Source organism: Giraffa tippelskirchi, chromosome 4 (assembly GCF_054371585.1).
Source record: "Giraffa tippelskirchi isolate mGirTip1 chromosome 4, T2T-mGirTip1v1.2.pri, whole genome shotgun sequence".
Lineage (NCBI taxonomy): Eukaryota > Metazoa > Chordata > Mammalia > Artiodactyla > Giraffidae > Giraffa > Giraffa tippelskirchi.
Window position 1 is genome coordinate 200,057,349 of NC_137278.1, and position 25,751 is coordinate 200,083,099.

Consider the following 25,751-nt stretch of genomic DNA (forward strand, 5'->3'; position numbering starts at 1 on the left):
TCCTTAGAGTGGCTCACCCACCCTTTGAAAGAAGGGCTTTTGCAGTTTTCCCTCTCACCCTCCCCGCGCCCCCCCCCCAACCCCGTAAAAGCACTGGCTGGTTCTCACATAAATGTACTACAGAATCCAGTTATCGACCAGTAGGGAGTTCTTCTACAGCCAAGGAATTGCCTCAGAATTTAAAAATTAAGAGAAACAAACATATTTCTCAGACACACGTTGAAGACAAAGGTAAAGAAAAGCACAGGTGAAACCGTTCTTGGCTCACGGGTCAGCCCTCACTGGCGTTTTGATCATTAAAGTATGTCATGGGCAACCACAGGTTTCACGTTTGACATTTCAATTATCCAAAGCAGGACGTGCAGCAACTGTCACTCCATGAAGCCCATGTCTGAGTCACAGAGAGCTGGGGACTGGCCGCCCGGCAAGGCCCTGGCCCTGTGCCTCCATGTGGCTCTGCTGCGCTCACTGCAGGCAGTGAGGCCAACACCAGCCAGAGGGACCACGGGGGAGCTGTGGTCCCACGTGCAAGGGGCCGAGGACCTACTCTTGGCCTACTGATTTTCATCTTCCCTTCTATAACCTTCGCCAAAATGCTTTATAATGAACACGGTGAGAAATGCCTTTGAGAGAATTATTACAAGGAAGTTAAAGTACCAATGGGGAAGAATTGTTACTTGGAGGAGACAGGAAGGGTGAAGAAACATTTTAAATCAAATTTTCATTTGACCTGCTACACCACTGCAGAATGGGTTTAAGCTCTAAGTATGTAACTTCCCCTAAGTGAAAAGTCTTATACTAGAGTATCAGTATTTCTTTAAACAGATGAATCTTAGTCCACTAATTGCAAAATTACACATTTTATGTATTTTTCTTCTTCTTTAAACTAATTTCACTTATCTGTTCTCAGCCTCAGTCTAAATGGTCAAAAGTCAGAGCAAATCCCTGTGACTTTCAAATTAATACAGAAAACCCCCCAGTATCAATTAAAGGATATATTTAGGTTTCAAAATGTCTGAAGATGAACAGGAAGCTATTCATGGTTGGAGATTGCCTTGCGACTTTCTCAGGTCAAATATGCAGGCAAATGCCGTATTGTGGACATAAATCATTTCCTAAACAGCCCTCTCTCCCCATCTACCACTCTCCAAGAAGCAGAGCCCCTGAGCCATCTTTCTCAGCATCCTCATGTCCCTCTGCTGACAGCTGAAGGGAAAAGAAGGTTTTTTAAAGTGTGTTCCAAGTAGCCATCACTGAAGACTGCAATCAATTTTTAACCCACGAGTGTCTGAAGGCTTTTACAAAGACCAAAAGGCAAAAAAAAAAAAAAAAAAAAATTGTGCTTTCTTCTATAACCGGATGAAATTCTTAACTAAGTAATAATATCTTTATATACATTAGCAAAATGAAAACTTATGAAAAGTTACCTTGTAATTTCCACTGAAATCTTAAGTCATACATACACTTGAGATGAAACATTAAGACCCATGCATGTCAACACTGATGAACTTAACACTCAAGATTTTATGATACCAGGGGAAGAGGGATGAAAAGATTGTTAATAGGAACTAGAGAAAGTACAACCAGAAACTGGATTTTACAGGAAAGGATTTTTTTTTTAGGAAGAGGTCTTTTGAGTTAAATCTCATACCCACTCAAACTGTGACTCGACAGTACATTTCGCTTCTAGTTACTAGAAGACATTTCTTTAAAAAGGGAGGACCAGAGTATTAGCTGTTCTCTGGGCCCATCCTGCTCCCCCCTTTAAAAGGAAAACTGATGAATTTAAGTCAAACCACATATTTTCAACCCGAAATAAAGGGACACAGGAGAGTGAAGACGAAACACCATTTTCAGCTTGTTTGGTGGGGTTTTTTTGTCCTTAAAAAAGAAAAAAAAGAGTCCCCTTCTAATAAGAGCTTACCTAACATCTCCACGAGGACACAACACGACAGGAAGGAGGACGACACAGCACCGTCATTTCAAACTGTCACAAACAGAACGGAACAGAACCAAACAGAACCACCATTGCAGATACAGCACGATCAGGATTCCCCACAGACAGGGACTAGTCCCAACACACAAAGGAAACAGAATTATCTATTTGGACAAAACCAAGATGGATGATCTGGTCAGGCAAGGCTGGAGAAGGAAGTACTAACTCCTTGTACTACAAGGAAGGAGTGGGACTCCTTTATAAAAAGCAAGAAGAGAAAGCAAGCCCCCAAATGGATTTCTGATGCTGAGACTCCGTCACAAGCTGCTGGTAACAGTAAATATATATATATATTTATATATTCATATATGTATATTAAAAAAGGAAAAATAATCTATTTATAGAACAGTCAGTAGTCAGACATTTAGAAAAAAGTAAAAACAAGTCCTTTTGTTTTTTAAAAATGGATTTACTAAAACAACTTCGTCACCAGAGGTACTCTACGCCCAACTCCTTGGAGGAAGCCATGGGGCTACAGGACAGCGCCCACGGCCAGCCTCGGTCAGCAACTGCCAGTCCTGGAACCAGACAGTGGGGCAGGGCTGCAAGGCAAAAAGCTGTTTTGCTGGTTTTGCTGGTGGCCATGCCTGAAGCCTGGTGGCACCTGGTACACTTGTCAATGAAGGTTTCCCCGAAAAGCATGCACTGCTGGCTCAGTGAAACATTCTGACTCGTTGCTTCTGCTGCTGCAGAAGCCTGGATCCACGTACCTGCTGTTCTCTAAATGCAGACCCACGGCAACAAGACTTCTCAAAGCCAAAAAAGGTTGCTTGCCTTAAAACAAAATCTCTTCTTCCCAGAATCCAGTCAGATTTCTGAACTGGATGCTACTCTCCTCCTTAGGAAGGTGGGGTGATCTGCCCCCCACCTGGGGTTTTCCTCTTGGTACACACAAGCACACGGAGCTGAGGTCTAAAGGCCGGGCTCCCCTCCCACGCCCTCTAACAGGACTATGTTCGTCCTGGGCCTCTCCGAGCTGACCTGCAGGTGTCAAATGCAGGTCAGAGTGGAAGGAAGCTGGTCCTCTGACTCCTCCCACTGCCCTAACTAAGGAGATCCAAGCAGTCAGCACCTCCCAACAGTGCTGGCCGCGAACCTCTAACTAGTATCAACTGGCTCTAAAATACACCCTTACAAGCCCTGCGAGCACACCAACGCAATGATGCCAACCTGCCACCCTAGAGCTCCAGTGTCTGGCGTTAACATGACAAAGGACCTCAGAGGAGACATGAACTGAAACCCCGGCTGCTGGACCAAGGCAGACACCCTCAGCACATGAGTGCAGACAGAGAACGCGGGTCCCACATCCATGCGCAGAGGAAGTCGGCCAAGAGAACTTTCCCAGAAGGCCATTCATCTTTGGAAGCAACATTCCGAGTGGACCTAAACCACTCTACTCGATGACTACGGTCTCAGTGTGGTCCGTTTTCCCCCGTGTCCAAACCAACCCAGCGTCTGCTAACTGGTCTCTTTAAGATCCTCCACTGGTAGCTTGTAGCTCATTATGAAGGAAGGGGGTGGCGCTGGCCCTGGGCTGTCTGGCCCCTGCTTCTTTGCACAGTTTGTACAGATGTAATCTTCACTTTCCGCCATTTCTGGAGAGACCCCCACACAAACTTGGTGAAACCACTCATCGCAGCCACCATCACACTGCACCCAGTCCACCTGTTGGAGACAAGATCGGGGATGTTTAGGTTACACATGCAGGAAGCCTGGGATACAAGCAAACCAAAGAGCTGCCTTGGCTTAAACGATAGCAAATAACGGGGATGCCCAGAGATAGACAATGACTTCTTATGGAGTTATTTTTTTAAAGAAAGAAGCTGGGAAGTTAATTCCCCCAAATTATTTTTTTTTCTGTAATGTGTCCACAAAATGAGGCCTCTTAGGTACTCCATCACCTCATAAATACCTGGGGCTCCTTGCAAGGCAGAAACATGTTTGAGAAAATTTGACAAAAAAAAAAAAGGAACTTCTAATAGAGCAGCCAAGTAGTTTTAGCTAATATTAACAATGTCTAGGCTCTAAGACAATGCAATTATCAATCAGGAAAGGCAGAGTACAACAATGTGAAGGCAATCCTGTGTATTAGCTTTATTTCAAAGAGATAAGCCAAAGTACTAAGAGCATTAAATACCTTTTTAGAAAAGCAGTCACATAGGCCACTTTTAAAACTAATATTTTTTATTCTTCTCTTCTTCCGTTACAAATACAACTCCCTATAAAAAGTTAGCAAATATCAGAGGTCAAATCTTACAAATTAACCAATTAAAACAGTCAAAGACACAGGTCAATAGATCACTCTGGGGTTTAAAATTAAAGTCTGGGTAACTGACAGGTCAGTGGCAGAGGCCTGGCAAGCTGTGACCCTTCAGAGAGGATGGTGCTACAGGAGGCCAGAAAGGGACTGTGGTTTGGTGGCGCTAAGCCTAAGGTAGACACTTAATGGTGAGGAGATCCTGGCTTTGCTATTTGGCAGGTGATTGGGGTGGTTTTTATGGCTATGCCGTGGCAGATTATAACCTTTAAGATAAAAGGGCTTCTTACTCTTCTCTACGCAAGATAAAAGTGGACCATCTCACTAACAACATTGGAAGCCATGCACAACAATGAACTTTTCTAGAAACCAGGGCAAAGTGAGGAGAATGAAGGGATCCACGAAGTACTTCAGCACAGCTTGTGAGAAAGGACAGAGGAAGTAGGAGTGGGCTAGGAAATGAGTTTCAGGGAAAGTGAGCAGTTCTCAAAATCAGTGTCCACAGATTATAAAACTCATCAAAAGCATGACAGTCATGTTAGTAGATTCTGGGTTTTTAATAAAGGGTGGGAGAAATCATTTGTTGAAATAACCTTTTTGCTTTAGTTGTTCTTCGAGTTCTAGCTCTCAAGGGGCCAATACTGTGTGGCATAAAGATTACTGAATTCACTCCGAAGTCCAGAGTTCTGATGTATGAGCTGAGGCAAGTCATTCAATCTCTCTAAGGCTCCACGTCTCCCTCTGTAAAACTGAGACCAAGTCTTGCTCAGAGAATTATTTACAACAAGGGGTCCTCAACCTCCAGGATCTAATGTCTGATGACTGGAGGTGGAGCTGCTGTAATAACAACAGAAATAAAGTGTACAATAAATGTAATGTGCTTGAATCATCCTGAAACCATCCACCGACCCCAGGCTGTGGCAAAACTGCCTTCCACGAAATCGGTGCCTGGTGCCAAAAAGGTTGGGGACCACTAATTTAGAGGATCAAATGAAATAATGTTTGGCAAGGGACCTGGTCCCCAGGCTGGGACATTAGAGGCCATTTCTAAAATCGTAGTCTCCCGGCTCCACTCATCCTTCTTCACACGAAACATTCTGCAAATAACTGCCTGCAGCATGACTCATGCCAGAATGACCTGCTGTGTGTAGCTAAGACCTAGCCCAAACCTACAGACTCAGAATCACCTTGGGGTTCAAACCGGAAGCCTGTATTGTGACCAGCTCCTGGGTCATTCTCATATATTCTAAACTTGACCATCACTGGCACTGTGTGATACTGCTTTCTCCAAGTTCAGAGTGACTTGTTTTCTCAGAAGAATTTTGTTTTTGTTCTGTGTTTGTGTGGTATTTAGCTTCTGAAGTCTTAATTGGTCAAAGTGTTCATACTGTGGCAAACTGCACTGGAGGTATAGAAAACGGACATAATGACTCCAGTGCAACAGATAAAAAATAAGGAATAGCACAAGCAGGTGAAGATTTACAAAGTGCTAACCTGACAATGGGTGAACACAGAGCGAGTGTCCGGCTGTGTGACACTGGTCAAGGGAACTGGTAGGACGAGCTGTGGCCCTCTGGGCTGCTCAGACTGGAGGTGCTGTCCCGGGTTATAAACACCTGAGTCAACAGGGAACTAACTATTCTAACCAGTTCAGTCCCCACAAGGTAAAAAAGTTACAATTTGTCATGATCTGCTGCCAAGAAAAGTTTCTTTTAAAATCAAATTCTGCACCCTGCTCACTGGTTTTTGGTTTCCCAAAATCAAATCTACTGCTCTCTTTCAAATAAAGAAGACAGCATCTTTTCCCCTTTTGAGATTTTGGCTAGAGGTCCATTCCTAAGCCCAGCTTCCCCACCATCCCCAAAAAGCACAGTAACTTTTCCTGAGACTTGATCCCAGCCTATAGGTCAGACAACAATTTGGCCTAATAATTAGCAGGGAAAAAATGGCCCTCTCTATGAATATCTTTTGATCATGTTCGTCGACTAACAATCAAAATTATACTTTTGTCTGGAATGCCAACTGAATCCACAGAGGATTCTAACAGACTGTGGCAACCTGAACACTCAAGAACAAGGGAACTGGTTAACTGCACAGTAAGTCCTAATAGTCATTTCCCCTTTCATTATTTCTAGGAAGCGTATTTGTCAAATCAAAAAAAGTAGTTCCTGAAAAACTTCACAGCTATGAGCTGTTCAAATATTAACCAATAAAGAGATTATTGGTTAAATGTGTGTTTAAAAGAGAAATATATTAAACAGAGAAGATTATGTTGTTTTGGCATTTCATGTTTTGCTAAATGGTTTCATATTTACGCTTAAAAAAAATATTTGGCATGTTGTATTTTCTTCAATTCTTAGTGCGTATTATTACACTGGGAAAAAAGAAAGCTGGTGATTTAGTGATACTCTTAGCTTAGTTATCATAACATCACCATAGTTTGTGTGTGTGAGACTCGCTCATTTAGGTAATCCAACCGTTGTTTATGCTAAAAGGAGATAAGAATGATAAAGGAACTGATAAGGCAAATACTTTTGCCTATATGATTCTCCACAAAAATCTTTTAAAATCAGAGTGGGTAACAAACAGTTAAAGTGAGAGATAGAAGTTTATAATCTCTCTTTATTTACCGTATTGGACATCTTAGGGAGGTAGTAATGGTAAGAAAAAAGCCCCAGAAAGAAGGTAAAAAAGCTAAAGGGTAAAGTCTATTTTCATAGTAAGATTAAATATTTACTTTAATGCAGAAAAATATCACTTATATACTAGCTTGAAAGAACTTGCTCCTTCAAGTTAACTTGTTTAACTCTTGGTACCAGTAAGACTGAATGAAAAGTGGCAGAGTTCAGGGAGAAAAAGAATCTGAACCTGAAAACTCATCTTTTGAAAATAGTTCATTATTTTTTTAAAAAATTAATTTCAACTTAAAGTCAATTTGATAATGATGGGAGAGATAGTTTTGGGCTTTTAAAACCTTTTACATTATTCTGATAATATTTTTCTTTTTTCTGTCTAAAATATCTTTGAAATAGAAATGGGATACATTTAAGTAATCCTTCAAAGTTCTCTAAATCTGCACATTTTTAGGTAAAAGTAACAGTAATTACTTGTTAGAAAAAAATGTACATTTACCTAATTATGAATGAATCCTAGAAGTTGTGTGTGTTTTTTTGCTACATAGTATTTTAAGAACAGACTTCTTTTAAAAACATTCTTTTCTTGGTATCCTTTTGTAGTGAAGATGTATATCATGCATTAATTTGTTTTCCTTAAAGAAACACTATACTTCAAATTGAGGAAGTTGTAAAATTATTTACAAAGTTTTTAAAGAAATACACAGGTAGTAAAATTGTGTCAGAAACAAACTTGGAGGACCACAGAAATTGCCAAATAGCAGTGATGGGCAAAATGTTTATAATCTGAAATGATTCCCATGTGAAATTAAACGCATTATAGAAATAGATCATTCATAAGTTTCTTTTACGTAGCTACTGACAGGGTGAGGCACATCTGCTCACCTGTGTGTTCAACAATCTTTTCTACTAATCCTCACAAATTTCTGTAGTAATCTGTACAAATCTTTGTGTATTTTAAACAATAGACATTTTCTCTAAATATGTGGCTAAATTTCCTTTTGCTCCATCAAAATGGGGGTGATAACTTTCCAGATTTTTTTTTTTTTGGCCACGCCACCCAGCTTGCAGGATCTTAGTTCTCTAACCAGGGACGGAACCCGGCCCCCCTGCAGTGGAAATGTGGAGTCCTAACCACTGGACCACCAGGGAAATCCCTTTTCTAGATTTTTAAAAAACACCTACAATGTTAAGAGCAAATCTTAGGGCTTATATATTGATCACATTATTTTAAATAAGTAAAGCAGGACGTGTTAACATATCAATTTTATAGCAGATGAGAAAAAACTGTCTGCAGTGTTACATGCTACAGGAAGAAAACAGAGATGGTAGATGAACTGAACTGTATTTTAAATGCTAAGCAGAGGAGAAGGGAGAGGGTATTAAGTGAAAAGGAGGGGGAAAAAAAAAGAGGAAGGTTATGACGGATATAAACACTGTAGAAAGGATGACAGGTAAGCTAAAAAAGAAACATATCTTGCTGCCAATCCTACAACTGCTGTAAAATTAGTTAAAGGAGAAAGAAAGGGGGGAAGGTTCTGCCAACACTAAGCTACTAATGTTTCAGGACCCAAATAGAAACAGGTAACCTTTCATAGCCTCTTTAATAAACAAATTCAGATGAGAATATATTCAAATGAAAGATAAAAATAATACACACACACACACACATAATGTATCTACTAAGATGCTTTAAAAATGTTTACAATATAGAAAAATGCTTATGAAGTTAATAAAGCAAGATACGAAAGTGGACAGTATGACATGATATGAAACAAACCATATAGAAAAAGAACTGGGAGGAAGCACACAAAATATTCCCAGTTGTTGTTCTCGGAGAGCTGGACTATGGGGTATATATTTTACTATATACTCATTTTCCAAAAGTGAGAAAACCTTTAATAATTTAAACACGTCATGTAGTTTTGGACTGTTTTTATACTTGCATCTCAATTACTGGAGGGGTGGGGATATTAGCGGAGCACCTGGTCTGGGAGCCGGGCTTCTCCTTGTGGTTTTGCCACTAACTAGCTCTATGACTTCGGTCACATCGCTTATCCTCACTCAGTCCTGGTTACATCATTTGTAAAATGAAGAGGCTGGAGAAGGTGACCTCTTCAAGCTCTAACAGTATTTAACCAAGGAGGGAACAGTGATACAATTGTATTTATGTTTATATATTCAAACTGAGGGGTTATTAAAATTCTAAAAATCAAGTGGCGTAAGGAGATAAAGTTAAAACCATGAACTTACTAATAATCTTGATGGGAATCCATCCATTTTTCTCAAAAGTCTATAACATCAATATTGCCTTAAGAAAGATCATCATGTACTTACTAATACTTAAAGTTTAGGGCTGACATTAAAAAAAAAAGAGTACCTTTAAAGGTCTTCATTATCTTCTGCAAGAGATTTTTAAAAATCATGTTCTATTTAGGAGCGCATACACAGAAAGGGAAGATTTAACCCAAGTTTTATGTCTTCACAACAAATCTCCAGGCAATTTGCTTCCTGGGTCTTAGAAGTCTGGCCCAGGACCCTTCAGGACACTGTGGCTGACTGACAAGGTGCCTAGTCCTCCAAGGCACCCTACAGGGAGGGCACATGACTGCTCTCAGCCCTGCTGTGGCCACACATGGGGTGCACTGCTCCTAGGTACCACACAGCTTCTTTCTGCTCATTTGGGATGTTCGCTCTGTACACAAGTTCTAAAACACATTTCTTCTATTAAAACCTCATAAATGAAAAAGGTTCTAGAAACTGTATTAAATGTGATGGTGCAAGGCCAAATCCTGGGATCATAACAGACCATCACTAGGTCACAGCCTCATGTGCCTGGCTGCTGCTCCGTGTCCCTGCACACACTCGCTGGGATGCAGAGAGACTCACCTTGTCCTTGCAGGGCCTCTGGCAGTTCTGTGCAGCGCATACGGCGTTTTCATCGTCCGACTCCTCCGCTCCAGACCAGTCGTACTTGGAGGGAATGTCCAGCACCTTCTTCTCTCTCTTCTTCTCTGTGCTCTCTTTCACAAGCTCGACTTTGGCTGCAGCGGCCTTCTCCTTCTTTTTCTTCCTCTCTTCTTCTTTTGCTAGCTTCTTGGCCAGTTTGTTCAGCTCTTTTGATTTTTCTGCACTTAATTTTAATTTCTTCTTTTTAGGTTTATCCATTTTCTTTAGCTCCTTGGACTTCTGCTTTCCTTCACCAAAAAGCTGCTCTACTTTTTCTAGCTTCCGTTTCCGTTTCTTCTCTGAAGAGTCTTTTCCTTTTATTTTTAATGGTTTCTCTTCCATGCTGTCATCCTTCAACAATATAAAAAGAGAAACAATTTAAAAGCAAGACATTCAAAAAGTTTTATTCTCTTATATGAGGTATCATGAGTATACAATTTCATAATGACAGGAAGAATATGAAATACCAAGGCTGGGGGGAGGGAAATGGGATTTATTATTTAACAGGTACTGAGTTTCTGTTGGGCTTCCCTGGTGGCTCAGAGGTTAAAGTGTCTGCCTGCAATGCGGGAGACCTGGGTTCGATCCCTGGGTTGGGAAGATCCCCTGGAGAAGGAAATGGCAACCCATTCCAGTATTCTTGCCTGGAAAATCCCAAGAACAGAGGAGCCTGGTGGGCTGCAGTCCATGGGGTCGCAAAGAGTTGGACATGACTGAGCGACTTCACGGAATAATTTAAAAGTTCTGGAAATGGACAGTGGTTAACAGTTGTATAATATTATAAATGTGATTAAAACAACTGAATTGTATATTTCAAAATAGTTAAAGTAATAAATTTTATACTGTATACATTACACGATAAATATTCTGATATTTTAAGAAGACAAATATAATATTCAAAGAAGGTAACAGTAGAAAATAATGGCAAGCCCTGAATAAAATATCTGACTTATTTTTAGCTTATCGGGGGGGGGGGAAACTGTCAGCATATATTATACAGTCTGCAGCATCTGTCTGTAACTGAGACGAAAACATAGAAAGCTCAACATACTAAATGTATACTAAGTTACGCAGTAACTCTTTTGGTCTTTATTTACCAGCATTAAAGTTCTGAACAAGGGGTGAGGTAGAAAAAGAAATACTGAAAATCATAAGCTTGATAATTACTTAAGAAATAACACTTCCTAAGATTCTGCAGGTAGAGGATGAGGATGATTAGACAGCATTGCTGCCTCAATGGACATGAATCTGAGCAAACTCCAGGCGACAATGGAGGACAGAGGAGCCTGGTGTGCTGCAATCTATGAGCCTGCAAACAGTCGGACACGACTTAGCGACAGAGCACAAGAATCTGCAGAATCATAAAGAACATGGGTCACAAGTGTCTTAAACCTATCACACCTTGAATAAGGCATTCAACTTTTCAAAACTCTGTGTTTCCTTATATATAAAATCAGATAAGACAGTAGGTGTGAAGAAAAAGCTCTGCCAACTGGAAAACATCATCTAAATTAGGCATCTTCGATCTGACTTCCAAACCAAAGACAAACTACAGTGTGCCAGCATATGACACTGTACCTTCCACTTCACAGAAACAGTCAAGGAAAAGAAAGATGAAAAGAACACAGGAATCAAATGCCAGAGTTAGAGCCTGGGTCCCTCTGCTTTTACTCCAAGTGTGACTTCAGGCAAGTTTCTGCATCTCTGACCCTTACCTTCTTCACAGGTAGAAAGAACTAAACACTTGCCTTGTCTGTCCTTTCCCCTACCACTCAGGATTACAGTATCGCAGATTTTAAAAAAAGGGTAAATTATATAAAAATACATAAATTATGTAAAACCTCAATAAAGAAAACCATACAGCAGAAATACTTTGGCTTGGTGAGAGAGAAGGACAACTGGAGCACTATCCACCAGTCCTCCCCTTGCGGTGACCTATGGAACCTCCACGGAGCTGGGACATTCTAAGTGGTTTTAAACCACTGTGTAATAAGCTTCCAATCCGTACCTCCATGATGTGCAGGAATCTGTCTTCAGAGGGTGGGTGTGTGGCCTGCAAAATCCGCCATATGTGCTGAGTCTCGTCCAGGGACACCTCCAAGAGATCTCCCACCATCATCAGCTCCTCCAGCTGAGCTTTAGCTCCTGGCGACAACTCTAGCACTGGAGGCTCCAAACTCCGGGGCACCAAAGGGCTCTTCCGAGGCTGTTTCCGTGGGGTGCTAGAACCTTTCCCCCAAAACAGAAGACAGAACAAAACATGAAAACTACTGAAAAAAAGTAATGCTTTCAAAGTAAATATTTAGAGGAATGGTCCCTCATCCTCCAACATTTAATTTAGATGTTTGGATTCATTGCATCAGTATGAAAGTGAAATTTAAAAAAAACACAGAACAAAAAAGGCCTAGAATTCTAATGACACTCTAAAAACTGGTTTAGAGTGAAAACACAGGTTCCATATGGTTTACCTTGTGACTGGAGGGGAAAGGGAATGCTCTCTCCATTGTAGAAGATACAAAAAGATTAGACATATAACTGCCACATATAAATAACCCATTACCTAATTAACAGTAATAATATGCTGTTCCATAAAATACTCAATTTTACTATGAAGATAGATATTCTCCATTTTCCAGAGGTGTGACCTAAAGCAGTCTGACTGATTTTCACTGGGGACCACAATAGAAAAATTATTTACCAAGGGATGAAGAACTAATAAAGCTTTTCAAAACCAGAATGAGTATTCTTCAAAAGCAGCAAGTTCCTCAACAACTAATTATAAACAAATAGAGGATGAATAACGACTGATCAGGGGTTTGACAAAAGCGGGATCAGCAGGGGCTGGATGGACTCTAAAGGGCTTCCAATTAGGAGTCAATGATTCTACAGAAATTTTCAGGTTATGACCTAATGACAGAAAAATGCTACCAGAGATTGGATTTCCCAAAGTTGCATTTCTCAAGTTCTACTGCATTCCATGGTCAGGATTTACACTTGAGGAGAGACTGCCAGTGTGGTGTCAGACTTCTCTTCCCCACACTGCTCCCCGGGGTGGTAATACCTTGAGAGCAGCTCTTAGAAGCGGACGAGTACGCGTGCTCTGCGCAGAAGGAGGGTGCTGTCCACATGTGTGTGACGACCTCCTCAGACTTGATGGGGATCTCTTCATCACAGAAGAGGTTGGGCTCCAGGCTGCTGGAGGACTTCACGCTGGCTGTGTCCTGAAGAAGCAGCCAAGGGGGTGCTGAGAATTAGGAGCCCTTAACTTGTCTCATGACAATAATCTAAGCACAGGCTTTTGGGTTAAAGCTTCTAATACAACACCGTTAGGGGGGGAAAAAAACACCTTAAATATCTGGTATTAAACAGGAAAGAAAATGTCCACTGGGGAAAAAACAATGATCACCACAGTTTCAAGCCAAAAGTAAAGCTCGAGAGCAATCCACAGAGGTAATAAATCTACAAGAAAGCTAAGATTTAAAGAATAACCTTTCTACAGTCTACAACACATAAAGACTCCTGTAGCCATGAGTTAAGAAACTCTGACCATTTAAGAAAAAATAAAATGGACTTAGGAGGGGAATAAAGGTTTAGACGTGGTACCTCAAGGACACGGCTCATCCAACACTCTCTAAAGGTTTTCAAATCCAGATGCTTACCAGTTGCTGCTTTTACTTACCAGCTAGCTGCCCTTACTTAAAAAGCCTGACTGACAGTGTTTAAGTTATAAATCCTGACAACTCCAAGCAGGTCTCAGATGACTCTTCCCTGAAGTTAGGCTCCATAACACACACGTACAGCTTTAACGGTCATAGTGCAATCAGGAATACAGAAATCTCAGGTATTTCAACTAGGAGAATTTAATAAAGTGAACTGGCTAAACTGTACACTGAAGGCTTGGAAAAGCAAACAGAAACATCAAAGTAACACCAAGGTAACTACAAGAAAGAGCTGCCATCTCTAGAGCTTGAGGTAACAGAGAAAAGAAGTGGGGTTATTAGAGCCAGAAAGCTGGAGGCCTGCAGAGCTGGGACCCAGACCTGTGAGGAGCAGGCACTGGCCCGTGTTCTGCTAACTCTAGTAGAATACAATGTGGCTGGCTTCTGGGGTGCAAAAAAAACCAACTAGAACTGGAACCAGCTGCCACTGCCAGGGGATAAGACAAAACAAAAAACAAAACTCCAAAAATCAAAAAAAAAACAGAAAACAGTAAACAAAACAACAACAAAGAAACTGTAGTTCAACGATGGCAGGAATGGAGAATAAAACAGTAAGGATCAAGTCCCTTCTCACTACGCAGGCCTTTTAATGTTTTCTAATGCCCTCTGCTGGCAGAGGGAGGCTGCAGGCAAAGGATAAACGTGCAGGGCATGGGTTGGCAAACCACAGCCTGTGGGCCAAACCCAGCTGGTGCCTGGTTTTTGTATGGAGTGTAAGCTAAGAACATTTTTAAATTTTTTAAGTGCTGTAAAAATAAATAAACAAGAAGACATAACAGAGATCACATATGGCTTGCAAAGCCTAAAAATACCTACTCTACATCATATATAATATCACTACACATAACGTATGTTAATATATACATGTGGTACTTTACAGGGAAAGTTTACCAAGCCCTGGGGTAGAGTCCCAGCCCCAGCACCACCAAGAAGAGTACACGGGAGAACTTAGAAGACCAGAGACAACAGCTAAGGACTAATGCAACAGCTGACTGTAGGGTGCACGAGAGGAAGACGTACTGTCATCAGAGACTTAATTAAACAGGATACTTAAAAGGTTTCACAAAGAGACTCTGGAAGACAGTTACACTCACTGAGAATTTAGGAACAGCAGTTCACACAGGTGTTCCAGAGAATTTAAGTCCTAAAAGGCCACAGGCAAGAGAGTACTTTAGTACTTGCCTACTGCCATCCCCAGGTACTTCACCTCACTGACTGGAAGGGTCTTTTCTGACCTTGACTCCACTCCTTTCATTGAAACTCATGCAGGAAATTTTATATTAAGCTTCTGAACTAGAAATGAAACTGATCAGAAAATAATGATTGAAAGGTAAAAATAAATTTTAAAAAATTACTTCCCTGGGATGACATATGAAATATAATACACAAAAGATCAATTTAAATCCAACCATGTCAACAATTATGTTAACTATAAAAGAAATAAACATTCCCAATTAAAAGACAGATTGTAATACTGCCTAAACACCCAGATTTAACCATATATTTTACAAATACATATATATGCAGACTGACATACCGGAAGAACCCTACCACATGTGCTGTCTACAAAAGACGCCTTTTAAATATAAAGACACAGATAGGCTAAAGGTAGAACAACTGATAAACAGCAAGCTGAAGCAAATTACTCTTCCTAAGGGGAAAACTACCAGTCAGTCCCACTAATGGTAATACACAGAAAGGAGGAATGGCTTCTCAGTGAGCAATGTGTCTTATAACAGATCTGTCACTCCACTCTATCTGGTATCAGCAGGACTAAAGTCTCAGACAAAATCTACCCTATTTTCACTAAAGCTGAAGCCATTCGAGTATTAACAAGGGTAGAAAAGAAGAAAAATCAAAGAATCCAAGTGCTTAACTTGCCATTCTGTAAATTAAGCAATTTCTGGGATAAAAACAGAACTTCCTAGGAGATAACAGCTACTTCTATTTTATACCCTCCTTTCTGATGTGTGATTCTACACATGTATGCATTTGGAAAATATAAAATGTACTATGGATGAACAGTCTAGTAAAAGTAAACAATATGCTTTAAAAAGAAATAAACATATGAACATCTGAAAAAAAATGTTATCCCAGACACAATCATACAAATCTGTAACAGACTCTCAAGACTTTGTCTCATTAAATGTATTATTTTCCTGACTAATGAGTTCTCAGAATTGCTGCTCAGATTATTTTCATGGTGATCACATGGTATGATACGCAAAATGAAGTAATCAAGCAATACAATGTGCAAACCATCTGCTTTAAACATTTAAACGCTATGATAACTAAGATCAAATGACTGATTTTTTTTTCTAATTACCTACTCTTCTTCCTAAACCAGCAGGGGCTCTTCATCTAGCAAATGTATTAAATTTAAACTATTTTAAGGATAAATTCACAGTCACAATCAGGGAAGATCATACAAAATGAAAAATCACCAAGTCAACTGCAAATAAATTGGCAAGTAAGATTTTCATTACACAGTAAGTGCTTTCTCTATGGGAAAATACTCAAGAGCACTTGAAATTTTTTTAGTGCAAGGGTACCAATGTGAAGGTAAATCTGACCTTGAATTACCACAAGTCTTACCACCATTCTTCTACTCTCCTAAGTTGTCAATACATTGCTAACATTATAAAATCCATAATCTTATTTTCTACCCTGTCAACACTCCCTTCTAAGAGACTGTAAGCTAAGAGCCCATATATACTTTGCAAACAAAGGACTACTCCATACAACCGTATCAAACCACAGTTCCGATCCCTAGCCCTGAAATCATGTAATACTTGCGAGGTTTTGTTTTCATAGGTTACCGATCTGCTTCCAAGCAATGTCCATCATGTTAGACAATTCCAGAGCACTGGCTGATACCTAACGTGCTAGAAAGATAATAACCCAGGTACTGAAGGTCTCTAAGCCAAAACTGCAAACAGGCAATTTTAGTATTAGCTAACTAACCTATACGTGCTGTATAGGTTATCCCCTTCCAGCTGCTCCTGGTCATTCTACCAACTTCATACTGCTGCTACTGCTGCTAAGTCGCTTCAGTCGTGCCCGACTCTGTGCGACCCCATAGACGGCAGCCCACCAGGCTCCGCCATCCCTGGGATTCTCCAGGCAAGAATACACACAGTCATTAACTTCACACAGCCATTAACTTCAAGGATAACAATGTGCTTCGAACCTCATTTTAAGCGCTAATTCAAATTTCAACTTTTCTCAAGTCTTTAATTCATATGATTTTTAAAAAACTCCCTCGTTAAAACATCCCCTGGATCCATTTTTTATCTTGAGAAAAATATTTTCCAGCAGGTAATTTACAGGCACCTATGATGGATGGTTTACCTTTATATCCTGGGAGTTCTAATGCCGACAGTATTTGTACTCTTAACAGTGAGCTTACCTACCTGACATGCATGCTGAAAAGACAAAGGAAAAGAAGGCACCCTAATTTTTTCACACACCAGACTATGAATTCCCTGGTTATAGGCACAGATGCTGAACATTATCTCCACAAAGAAGAATACAAAACACATCAACGGATTCACTGTGAGCTGGCAGGGTCTCTGTCCAGATCACGATGTTATTACTCCACAAAAGATGAACATCTTGGGCCTGACACAAAACAACAATAAAAGGCCAAGAGGACCCAACACAGAACCCTGCCAAAACCTCTCCTTCACCCCAGTGTGCTGTCACTATCAAAACACTCATATTGAGGGCAAATCCTTTGTTATATGACTATAACTCCACAAATTCTAGTCATGGGCCCAAGTATAACGCATCCCTGAATATGATATTCTATCCAGCACCAACCAGATGAGAGATCAGAGAAACAGACCCAAAGCACAGCTAGAACGGGATTCTTAAAACCTAACTATACGGACTTAAACAATCCAAAGGAAAGAACACTGAAATCAGCCATGAAATCTTTCAATAACTTAAACATACAAATTTTCCAGCCCCTCTCAGGAAAACACATACAGGCTTTTTAAAAACATACCCTCCTTTATTAAAAAATGTAGCTTCACCAATCTGTGTTTTTTTGGAGCACTGAAAAAAATGCCATCACCATAAACTCAGGACAGATATGACAACTAGCTTTCTCTTCCACTTTCAGGCCTTAAACATCAGTGTTCAACAGCTTTTTAAACAAACCTAGTGATCAAGTGATCAACCCCCCCCCCAGCCCATCCCTGTAATTACCTTCATATCATAGCCATAGGTCTCTCGAATGTCTTCATCAGAATCTGTCTCTTCGTCATCATAGTCCGCCGTTTGTCGAGGGGAAGAAGACACACTGCTCGCCACCCGGTTGAAAGCAGACTGCTGGAAACTAGGCAAGTGTCCCTAAACAACGAGCAGCCGGAGATGGAGAAAGGCACTAAATACACACGAGTGTTAATGCATGCCTAAGTCGATCAGATTGTAATGAACTTGCAAAGTGGCTAACAGAGTTTAACAGTACAGATCAGTATTTTATTATAATGCCAAGGTCCACCTGAATGCTATTTCCAGGTGATATTCACTAAAATGACCTAGTACAAACCCAAAGAAAATTCTATGGGTGTCTATGGAAAAGAAATCATGCATAATTTAGTTGCTGGCAACTTACTGTTATTTTCCTAATACTGGTAAGAGACTGGATTTATTGCTTACACACTGACAGATATTACCCCATGAAATAGGGAAAAAAAGAAAAAAGAAAATTCTCAACTTGCCTGCAAGTCTGGGTTGGCTGCGGCTTTCTGAAGTTCTGCACTGATGATCTTTTCGGTTTTCTCCCGAGCTGCCTGCTCCACCATCCGCTGGCTCAACACGGACAGCTTGGCCAGGGCAGAGGACAGCTCATCCGTGGCCAGGGCTTGCCGGGCCCTGTCCTGCCAGCTCATGGCACGTTCCGTCAAACACTGAAGGGCCTCCCCCTCAGGCAGCCGCACCGGCAACTTCTGAAGGGACACCAGGAGGGACAGAATCGTCTCCAGCCGCGGCCTTCGAGACCGCATGCAGAGAGGACAAAGGAATTTTACTTCCTTAGCTTGCCAGCTGGATCCCTTCTTCTGGGAACTCGACTTAGGAAGAGGAACACAGCTGTTGTGAAACCAGTCTTTGCAGAGCTCACATTGGAGCATAAACCCACTCGCTGTCTTGCGGCAAATGCAAAACTTGACGTCCTCTATGCGGTCCACCATGCTCATCTTGGCAAGGTTGGCTGCCCTGAGGGAATGCATAGCTTCCAGCTCCTTCTGTTCCCGCTCTTTGAAAACTGCCACCTGTGTATGACAAACATTTAACTGAAGGGAGGTGCTGCAAAATGCTCCCAAAATACCAAATCTTCAAGGGTACGGATCATCTCCCCGTTGCAGACTCATGGTGACAAAGCACTGTCTTTTTTTTTTTGGCCACGCCTTGCAGTATGTGGGATCTTAGTTCCCCAACAAGGGATTGAACCCACACCCCCACCATTGGTAGCGCAGATCTTAACCACTGGACCACCAGGGAAGTCCCAAGCACTGTCCTTAAAATAAAAAAAAAAACAAAAAACACCATCGTTTCCTAAAATCTGGGGCAGCCTGACAGTTTCTATGCAAATACTCCTCATCTGTGAAATAAGCAAACTGCTGTCATATATGACAATGTCCAGGAGTCGAGTAGTTACTTCTTTCATAAGGGGCAGGAGAAAGATGGTATGCCTTGAAATGAAGCCACTTTGGTATCAGGCCTGCTCTTGTACTTAACAAGACTCCTGATCTAGGATACAGGTTTTCTGAATCTCAGTTTTCCAAAAAAATGAGACTACTACTAACTTCATTTTGCTGTTTTAAGGATTAAATAAGATAACATGCGACAGTGTCTGACTTGGCACCTGGCACAAGATAAACATTTCATCAGTACCAACTCCCTACCTCCTTGTAATTCATTCTCTGGGGAAAGTTCAATACAAATCAATTTTCTTTCTTGGACTTTCCAGCTTATGGAGAAGAGTAACTTCTTACTCTTATAAGATGTAAGAGTACTCTTACTCTGATGACTAATTATAGTAAGGTTTTATGTAACTCATTTCAAAAAAATATATAAAAACAAAACTTAATTATCATGAATATTGTCAGGGTATTTTCTTTTTAACCTCTGGTAGCTTTGAAACAATTTTGAGGCAATTTCCAGTGCTATTTGTCTGGCAAGACTGACTCACTAGGCAGGCTAACAAGAAATTATTTCCATCAGCCTCAAAACAGGATCGTTTGCAGGCAGGAACGGCCATATGAAGTCACTTAGTGAATGCGATTCCCCACTATTACATATTGCCCAAGCTCATTTTTATTTTCTACTTCCTCAGGCTCCTTGTAATCATAACATATCCCTCCTACTCTACAATAAAACCCATGATTTTAATTATCTACAAACACGTTTTTGCATACTCACTATATTACTGAATGCTACTGAGAGAGGCAGAGACTGCAAACAGCAGCTGCAGTCAATCAGCTGGTACCATTCCTTTGAAGAGCACAACAGCATTAAGCACCATTAAATACTCTAAAATCCTAGCCTGGTAATCCCATTACTAAGAGTCAAGTGTAGGAAAACAATCTGAAAAAAGGAAAAGGCTAAGTCTGCTTTGCTATCATCCATAATACTGAGCACCGAGTAACAACAAAAATGATCAGTATCAGAAATGTGTTCAATAAATTATGGACAATTTGATGGATTACTGGACAACTATTAAAACAATAATAGAGAGATGGAAAGGGGAATTTTAGAGAAAGAGAACAGTTTTTATACACTTTAACTCTAAATATTAAAAAGGTGTGAAATATGTACCACCATGAAGTCAAAGATAAACTATACAAAAATTAAGTTAGGAACATAAAAAAGTGACTGCTTCACAGAATGTTGCATTCACCAAGCAAATTCAAGATGCACTCCATAACTCTTACCACTGTGGCTGTATCTCTGGTTTCCTCCAGTCCCTCCTCCAGATCACTCAGAGGCTCAAGGTCTAGATCCTTTTCTTTTTCTATTAGTTCTTTTACTTTTTTCCTTCTATTTTTTCCACTCCCATAAATACCAATGTCAGTCCGAGGACTAAGCACCTACAAAAATAAAACCAAACATTGAGCTCTGGCTTTAAAAAAAATCTCAAAACTGAAAATAAAAGTAACCATTTATTCACCACTCACATGTCCCAGACACATTCTTACAAACTTCACATGCATTATCTAACACAAACCTCCCAACAAGCTTCTGAAGTAGGTGGTATTATCTCCACAAAAGGGGAACAGGTTCAGAAAGGCAACAAGTTGCCCACAGACACAGGGTTAACAACAGGAATCGGTCCTCAAACATGAAACAATCTTCTTTCGAAGTCTATGCTCTTCAGTTCAGTTCAGTTCAGTTCAGTCGCTCAGTCATGTCCGACTCTTTGCGACCCCATGAACCGCAGCACGCCAGACCTCCCAGTCCATCACCAACTCCCGGAGTCTACCCAAACCCATGTCCATCGAGTTGGTGATGCCATCCAGCCATCTCATCTTCTGTCGTCCCCTTCTCCTTCTGCCCCTAATCCTTCCCAGCATTAGGGTCTTTTCCAATGAGTCAACTCTTCGCATGAGGTGACCAAAGTATTGGAGTTTTAGCTTCAACATCAGTCCTTCCCATGAACATCCAGGACTGATCGCCTTTAGGATGGACTGGTTGGATCTCCTTGCAGTCCAAGGGACTCTCAAGAGTCTTCTCCAACACCACAGTTCAAAAGCATCAATTCTCTGGCGCTCAGCTTTCTTCACCGTCCAACTCTCACATCCATACATGACCACTGGAAAAACCATAGCCTTGACTAGATGGACCTTTGTTGGCAAAGTAATGTCTCTGCTTTTCAATATGCTATCTAGCTTGGTCATAACTTTCCTTCCAAGGAGTAAGCGTCTTTTAATTTCATGGCTTCAGTCACCATCTGCAGTGATTTTGGAGCCCAAAAAAATAAAGTCTGACACTGTTTCCACATCTATTTCCCATGAAGTGATGGGACCAGATGCCATGATCTTAGTTTTCTGAATGTTGAGCTTTAAGCCACCTTTTTCACTCTCCTCTCTCACTTTCATCAAGAGGCTCTTTAGTTCTTCTTTGCTTTCTGCCATGAGGGTGGTGTCATCTGCATATCTGAGGTTATTGATATTTCTCCCAGCAATCTTGATTCCAGCTTGCGTTTCTTCCAGCCCAGCATTTCTCATGATGTACTCTGCATATAAGTTAAATAAGCAGGGTGACAATATACAGCCTTGACGTACTCTTTTTCCTATTTGGAACCAGTGTGTTGTTCCATGTCCAGTTTAACTACTGCTTCCTGACCTGCTGGTCTGGTATTCCCATCTCTTTCAGAATTTTCCACAGTTGATTGTGATCCACACAGTCAAAGGCTTTGGCATAGTCAATAAAGCAGAAATAGATGTTTTTCTGGAACTCTCTTGCTTTTTTGATGATCCAGCGGATGTTGGCAATTTGATCTCTGGTTCCTCTGCCTTTTCTAAAACCAGCTTGAACATCTGGAAGTTCATGGTTCACGTACTGCTGAAGCCTGGCTTGGAGAATTTTGAGCATTACTTTACTAGCGTGTGAGATGAGTGCAATTGTGCGGTAGTTTGAGCATTCTTTGGCATTGCCTTTCTTTGGGATTGGGATGAAAACTGACCTTTTCCAGTCCTGTGGCCACTGCTGAGTTTTCCAGATTTGCTGGCAGATTGAGTGCAGCACTTTCACAGCATCATCTTTCAGGATGTGAACAGCTCACCTGGAATTCCATCACTCCACTAGCTTTGTTCGTAGTGATGCTTCCTAAGGCCCACTTGACTTCACATTCCAGGATGTCTGGCTCTAGGTGAGTGATCACACCATCGTGATTATCTGGGTTGTGAAGATCTTTTTTGTACAGTTCTTCTGTGTATTCTTGCCACCTCTTCTTAATCTCTTCTGCTTCTGTTATGCTCTATGCTCTATGTTCTATGCTCTTAACTATGTTCAAACTGTTCAACACGAAAAGGGCATGTTTAAATGAGCATTTAAATTTGTGCTTCTCACTGTTTACAACAACCAAGACATGGAAGCAACCTAAGTGTCCACTGAGAAGAGGAATGGATACAGATGTGGTACATATATACAATGGAATACTACTCAGCCACGAAAAAGAATGAAATAATGACATTTGCAGCAATATAGATGGACCAAGAGATTATTATACTAAGTGAAGTAAGTCAGAAAGACAAATATCATATGACATCACTTACATGTGGAATCTAAAAAAAGAAATACATATGAACTTATTTATAAAATAAAAACAGCCTCACAGACATAGAAAACAAACATGGTTACCAAAGGGAAAAGGTGGGGAGAGAGATAAATTAGGAGTTTGTGCTTAACAGATACACAGTATCTATATAAAAAGTAGATAAACAAGGCCCTACTGTATAGCACAGGGAACTATATTCAATATCTTGTAATAACCTAAAATGGAAAAGAATCTGAAAAAGAAAATATGTATGTATAACTGAACCACTTTGCTGTACATCAGAAACTAATACAACATTGTAAATCAACCATACTTCAAGGTAAAAAAAAAAAAAATTTTTTTTTCTTTAAATTTGTGCTTCTGGGAATAATAAGATCTTTTGGTGATAGAGTCCATGATAACAGAGATAAGAGATAAGAGGCAGGCTGACAAGGTGTAAGGTGAACTGGAAGTAAGTCTGTTCAAGGTTCCAGATTACTGGCCAACATCTGATACCACCCACTAGGAATGAACTTGTATAACCACGACCAGATAAACTGACAACTACCCTCACCGTAGGTTAACGAGTCACCTACTTCTGGGGAGGGCACTGAAATGCACGTACATAAAAAATAAACCACTCCTCACCTGTAGTAATGTGTGGCTAGAATTCTTCTTGAGAAAGGTCCTCCCTGTCCGTTCTCTCCAGGCCCGAGCTGCTGCCACTTGAGACTCCACCTGAGGCAGCGCATCAAGACGCACAGGGATAGGGCGGCCTTTAGCAGATAAGCTCTCGAGCTGCTCCAAGTAAGCGTAATTGCTGCCACTCTGGGAAACAGAAGTACAGCCTTACACAACTTGTGATCTCTCACTGAGTCTGGCAATACATTGTTGGTAGATCTTACAGAGTTTAGTGCTAACTTTTTCCATTAACTATTAGTCTTTAAACCTAATTGTATCTCTTAACAGTCTTCCAATGTCCTTGAAAAAATGTCTGTATAAATTCATGTTGTCAAAGGTTTTTTAAAATGAATTAACAAGGGACTCAGTAAGATGTAAAAACTAGTTCAAAGGACAATCTAAAAACAAACATATAAATGCAATTAGGAATGAGGAAAAAGTGAAGTGAAGTCACTCAGTTGTGTCCAACTCTTTCCGACCCCATGGACTGTAGGCTACCAGGATCCCCCATCCATGGGATTTTCCAGGCAAGAATACTAGAGTGGGTTGCTATTTCCTTCTCCAGGGGATCTTTCCAACCCAGGGATCAAACCTGGGTCTCCCACATTGTAGGCAGACACTTCACCATTTGAGCCACCATGGAAGTCAGGAATGAAGAAAGGAATTTGCTAATGGATGGAAACAGGCATTTAATATCATCCAGGTTAGTGGAATCACCTTTTCTACAGTGTGGAGAATCATTTGTTCCTTACAAATTTAACTGCTTTCCTACAGACTAATTCATTCACATTACTATCATTTTTAAATAATTGAGAGTTGTAAAATAGCAGAGTTGAAGAAAGTCTAAGGCACACACTCTAAGAATCAAATAAACCCGGGTGGTTCACGAAACAACATCCACTACTCCACTGAAAGGACATCGTAGTTTCTTCTGCCTGTTTCAAAGTCTTTCAAAATTTTTTCAACTACTATAGAGCAGTATCTTATTTCTGACAACCTCCTCCATTTACAAATAAGAACGGATATTCTACTAAGTAACAACGTGTCAGTATTTCCACTTAATGAAAATAATCAGTTTTCAAACTCACAAGTGCTTTAAATTTACTGACACTGAAGAATTAAATCACTACAGGATGGAAGAGTTAATCACTAATCCATCCCAGGGTCCTGGCAAGAAGAACATCAGAACAGCAGGTTGGTGGCCCACAGACGACAATCCAGAGTGATCCCTCAGATGGGACGACTCTTCGAGCAGACATACAGAACACCTTCTGGCTAGGCTGGGACACAGCCTCTCCCAGCCTGTGTACCCTGAAGGATAGCAGAAAATGTCCACTTTCTCAGAGCCCTCAAGTCCATCTTCCCACTGAAGGGAAGAGCTTGTTGAGAAACAGTCCTTGGAAACCACACCAGCTACCTCTACTTGCCAGCTCAGTTCTTCAACCATAAACAGCCAGCTAAGGATTATCAGTCATAACTGCCTGAAACTGGTCAAAGATGAAACAAACAGAGGGGAGTTCTGATGAAGACAGGTAATTTTAAAACACAGAGCAGAAAGAGTAGCAACTAAGCAGGTCCCAGAAAAACTCAACTGAAAAGAAAGCAAAACAGAAGTCATTAGACCATGACACCTCCTCTTTCTAAGGGCAGCAGCTGTTTAGTGGGAGAGCTGGTTTCCTTTCTCTTTCAGTCCAGTCCTACAACATACTCACTGTAAACGCTGCAGTGAATGGTCTCTGTGACTCAGAAGGAACCTTATGTATTCAGGCATGCTTTCATCTCCAGCACTTAATTCACTGTTTTGAGTTACAGAGGTGTAATACATGTCTTTTCAACTAGAATATGCCATTTTGAGGTCTGGGGCTGTATCTTTACACCCTTCTCTCCCATTCCTACTCCCAAACATCTGTAAGAGTCCTAAGAGTATTGTGGGGTTCAGTAAATGGCAGTTTCATTTTCTTTTCCTGCCACCTGTTTCAAAACTAATTCGAGGATAGTGGGGCAGGGGCTAAATTAGGAGCTTGGGATTAACATATACCCACTACTGGACTTCCTTGGTGGTGGAGTGGGTAAGAATCTGCCTGCCAATACAGGGGACGTGGCTTCAATCCCTGGTCTGGGAGGATTCCACATGCCCATGCGCCACAACTACTGAATCCACACACCCTAGAGTCCTTGCTATGCAACGAGAAGCCACTGCAATAAGAAGCCCAAGCACAGCAACAAAGAGTAGCCACCACTGGCTGCAACT

At 40.9% G+C, this 25,751-nt stretch overlaps 1 protein-coding gene across 2 annotated transcripts in view; it reads right to left on the reverse strand.

The window, feature by feature from the left end:
• Positions 1–2,384: 2,384 nt before the first annotated feature.
• The window catches only part of KDM5A (lysine demethylase 5A), a 63,213-nt gene continuing 39,846 nt past the window's right edge, over positions 2,385–25,751 (reverse strand). Inside the window, exons 21-29 of one of the 2 annotated variants that reach the window (XM_081593969.1) lie at positions 23,468–23,647; positions 20,496–20,651; positions 18,282–18,833; positions 17,767–17,910; positions 12,897–13,056; positions 11,844–12,064; positions 9,776–10,186; positions 4,134–4,215; positions 2,385–3,661 (exon numbers count right to left, since the gene is read on the reverse strand). In XM_081593969.1, the coding sequence (XP_081450095.1) occupies positions 4,171–4,215; positions 9,776–10,186; positions 11,844–12,064; positions 12,897–13,056; positions 17,767–17,910; positions 18,282–18,833; positions 20,496–20,651; positions 23,468–23,647 (1,869 nt within the window). In that variant the 3' untranslated portion in view covers positions 2,385–3,661; positions 4,134–4,170. The remainder of the gene's footprint in view (positions 3,662–4,133; positions 4,216–9,775; positions 10,187–11,843; positions 12,065–12,896; positions 13,057–17,766; positions 17,911–18,281; positions 18,834–20,495; positions 20,652–23,467; positions 23,648–25,751) is intronic. The other variant, XM_081593968.1, reaches the window with a different exon arrangement.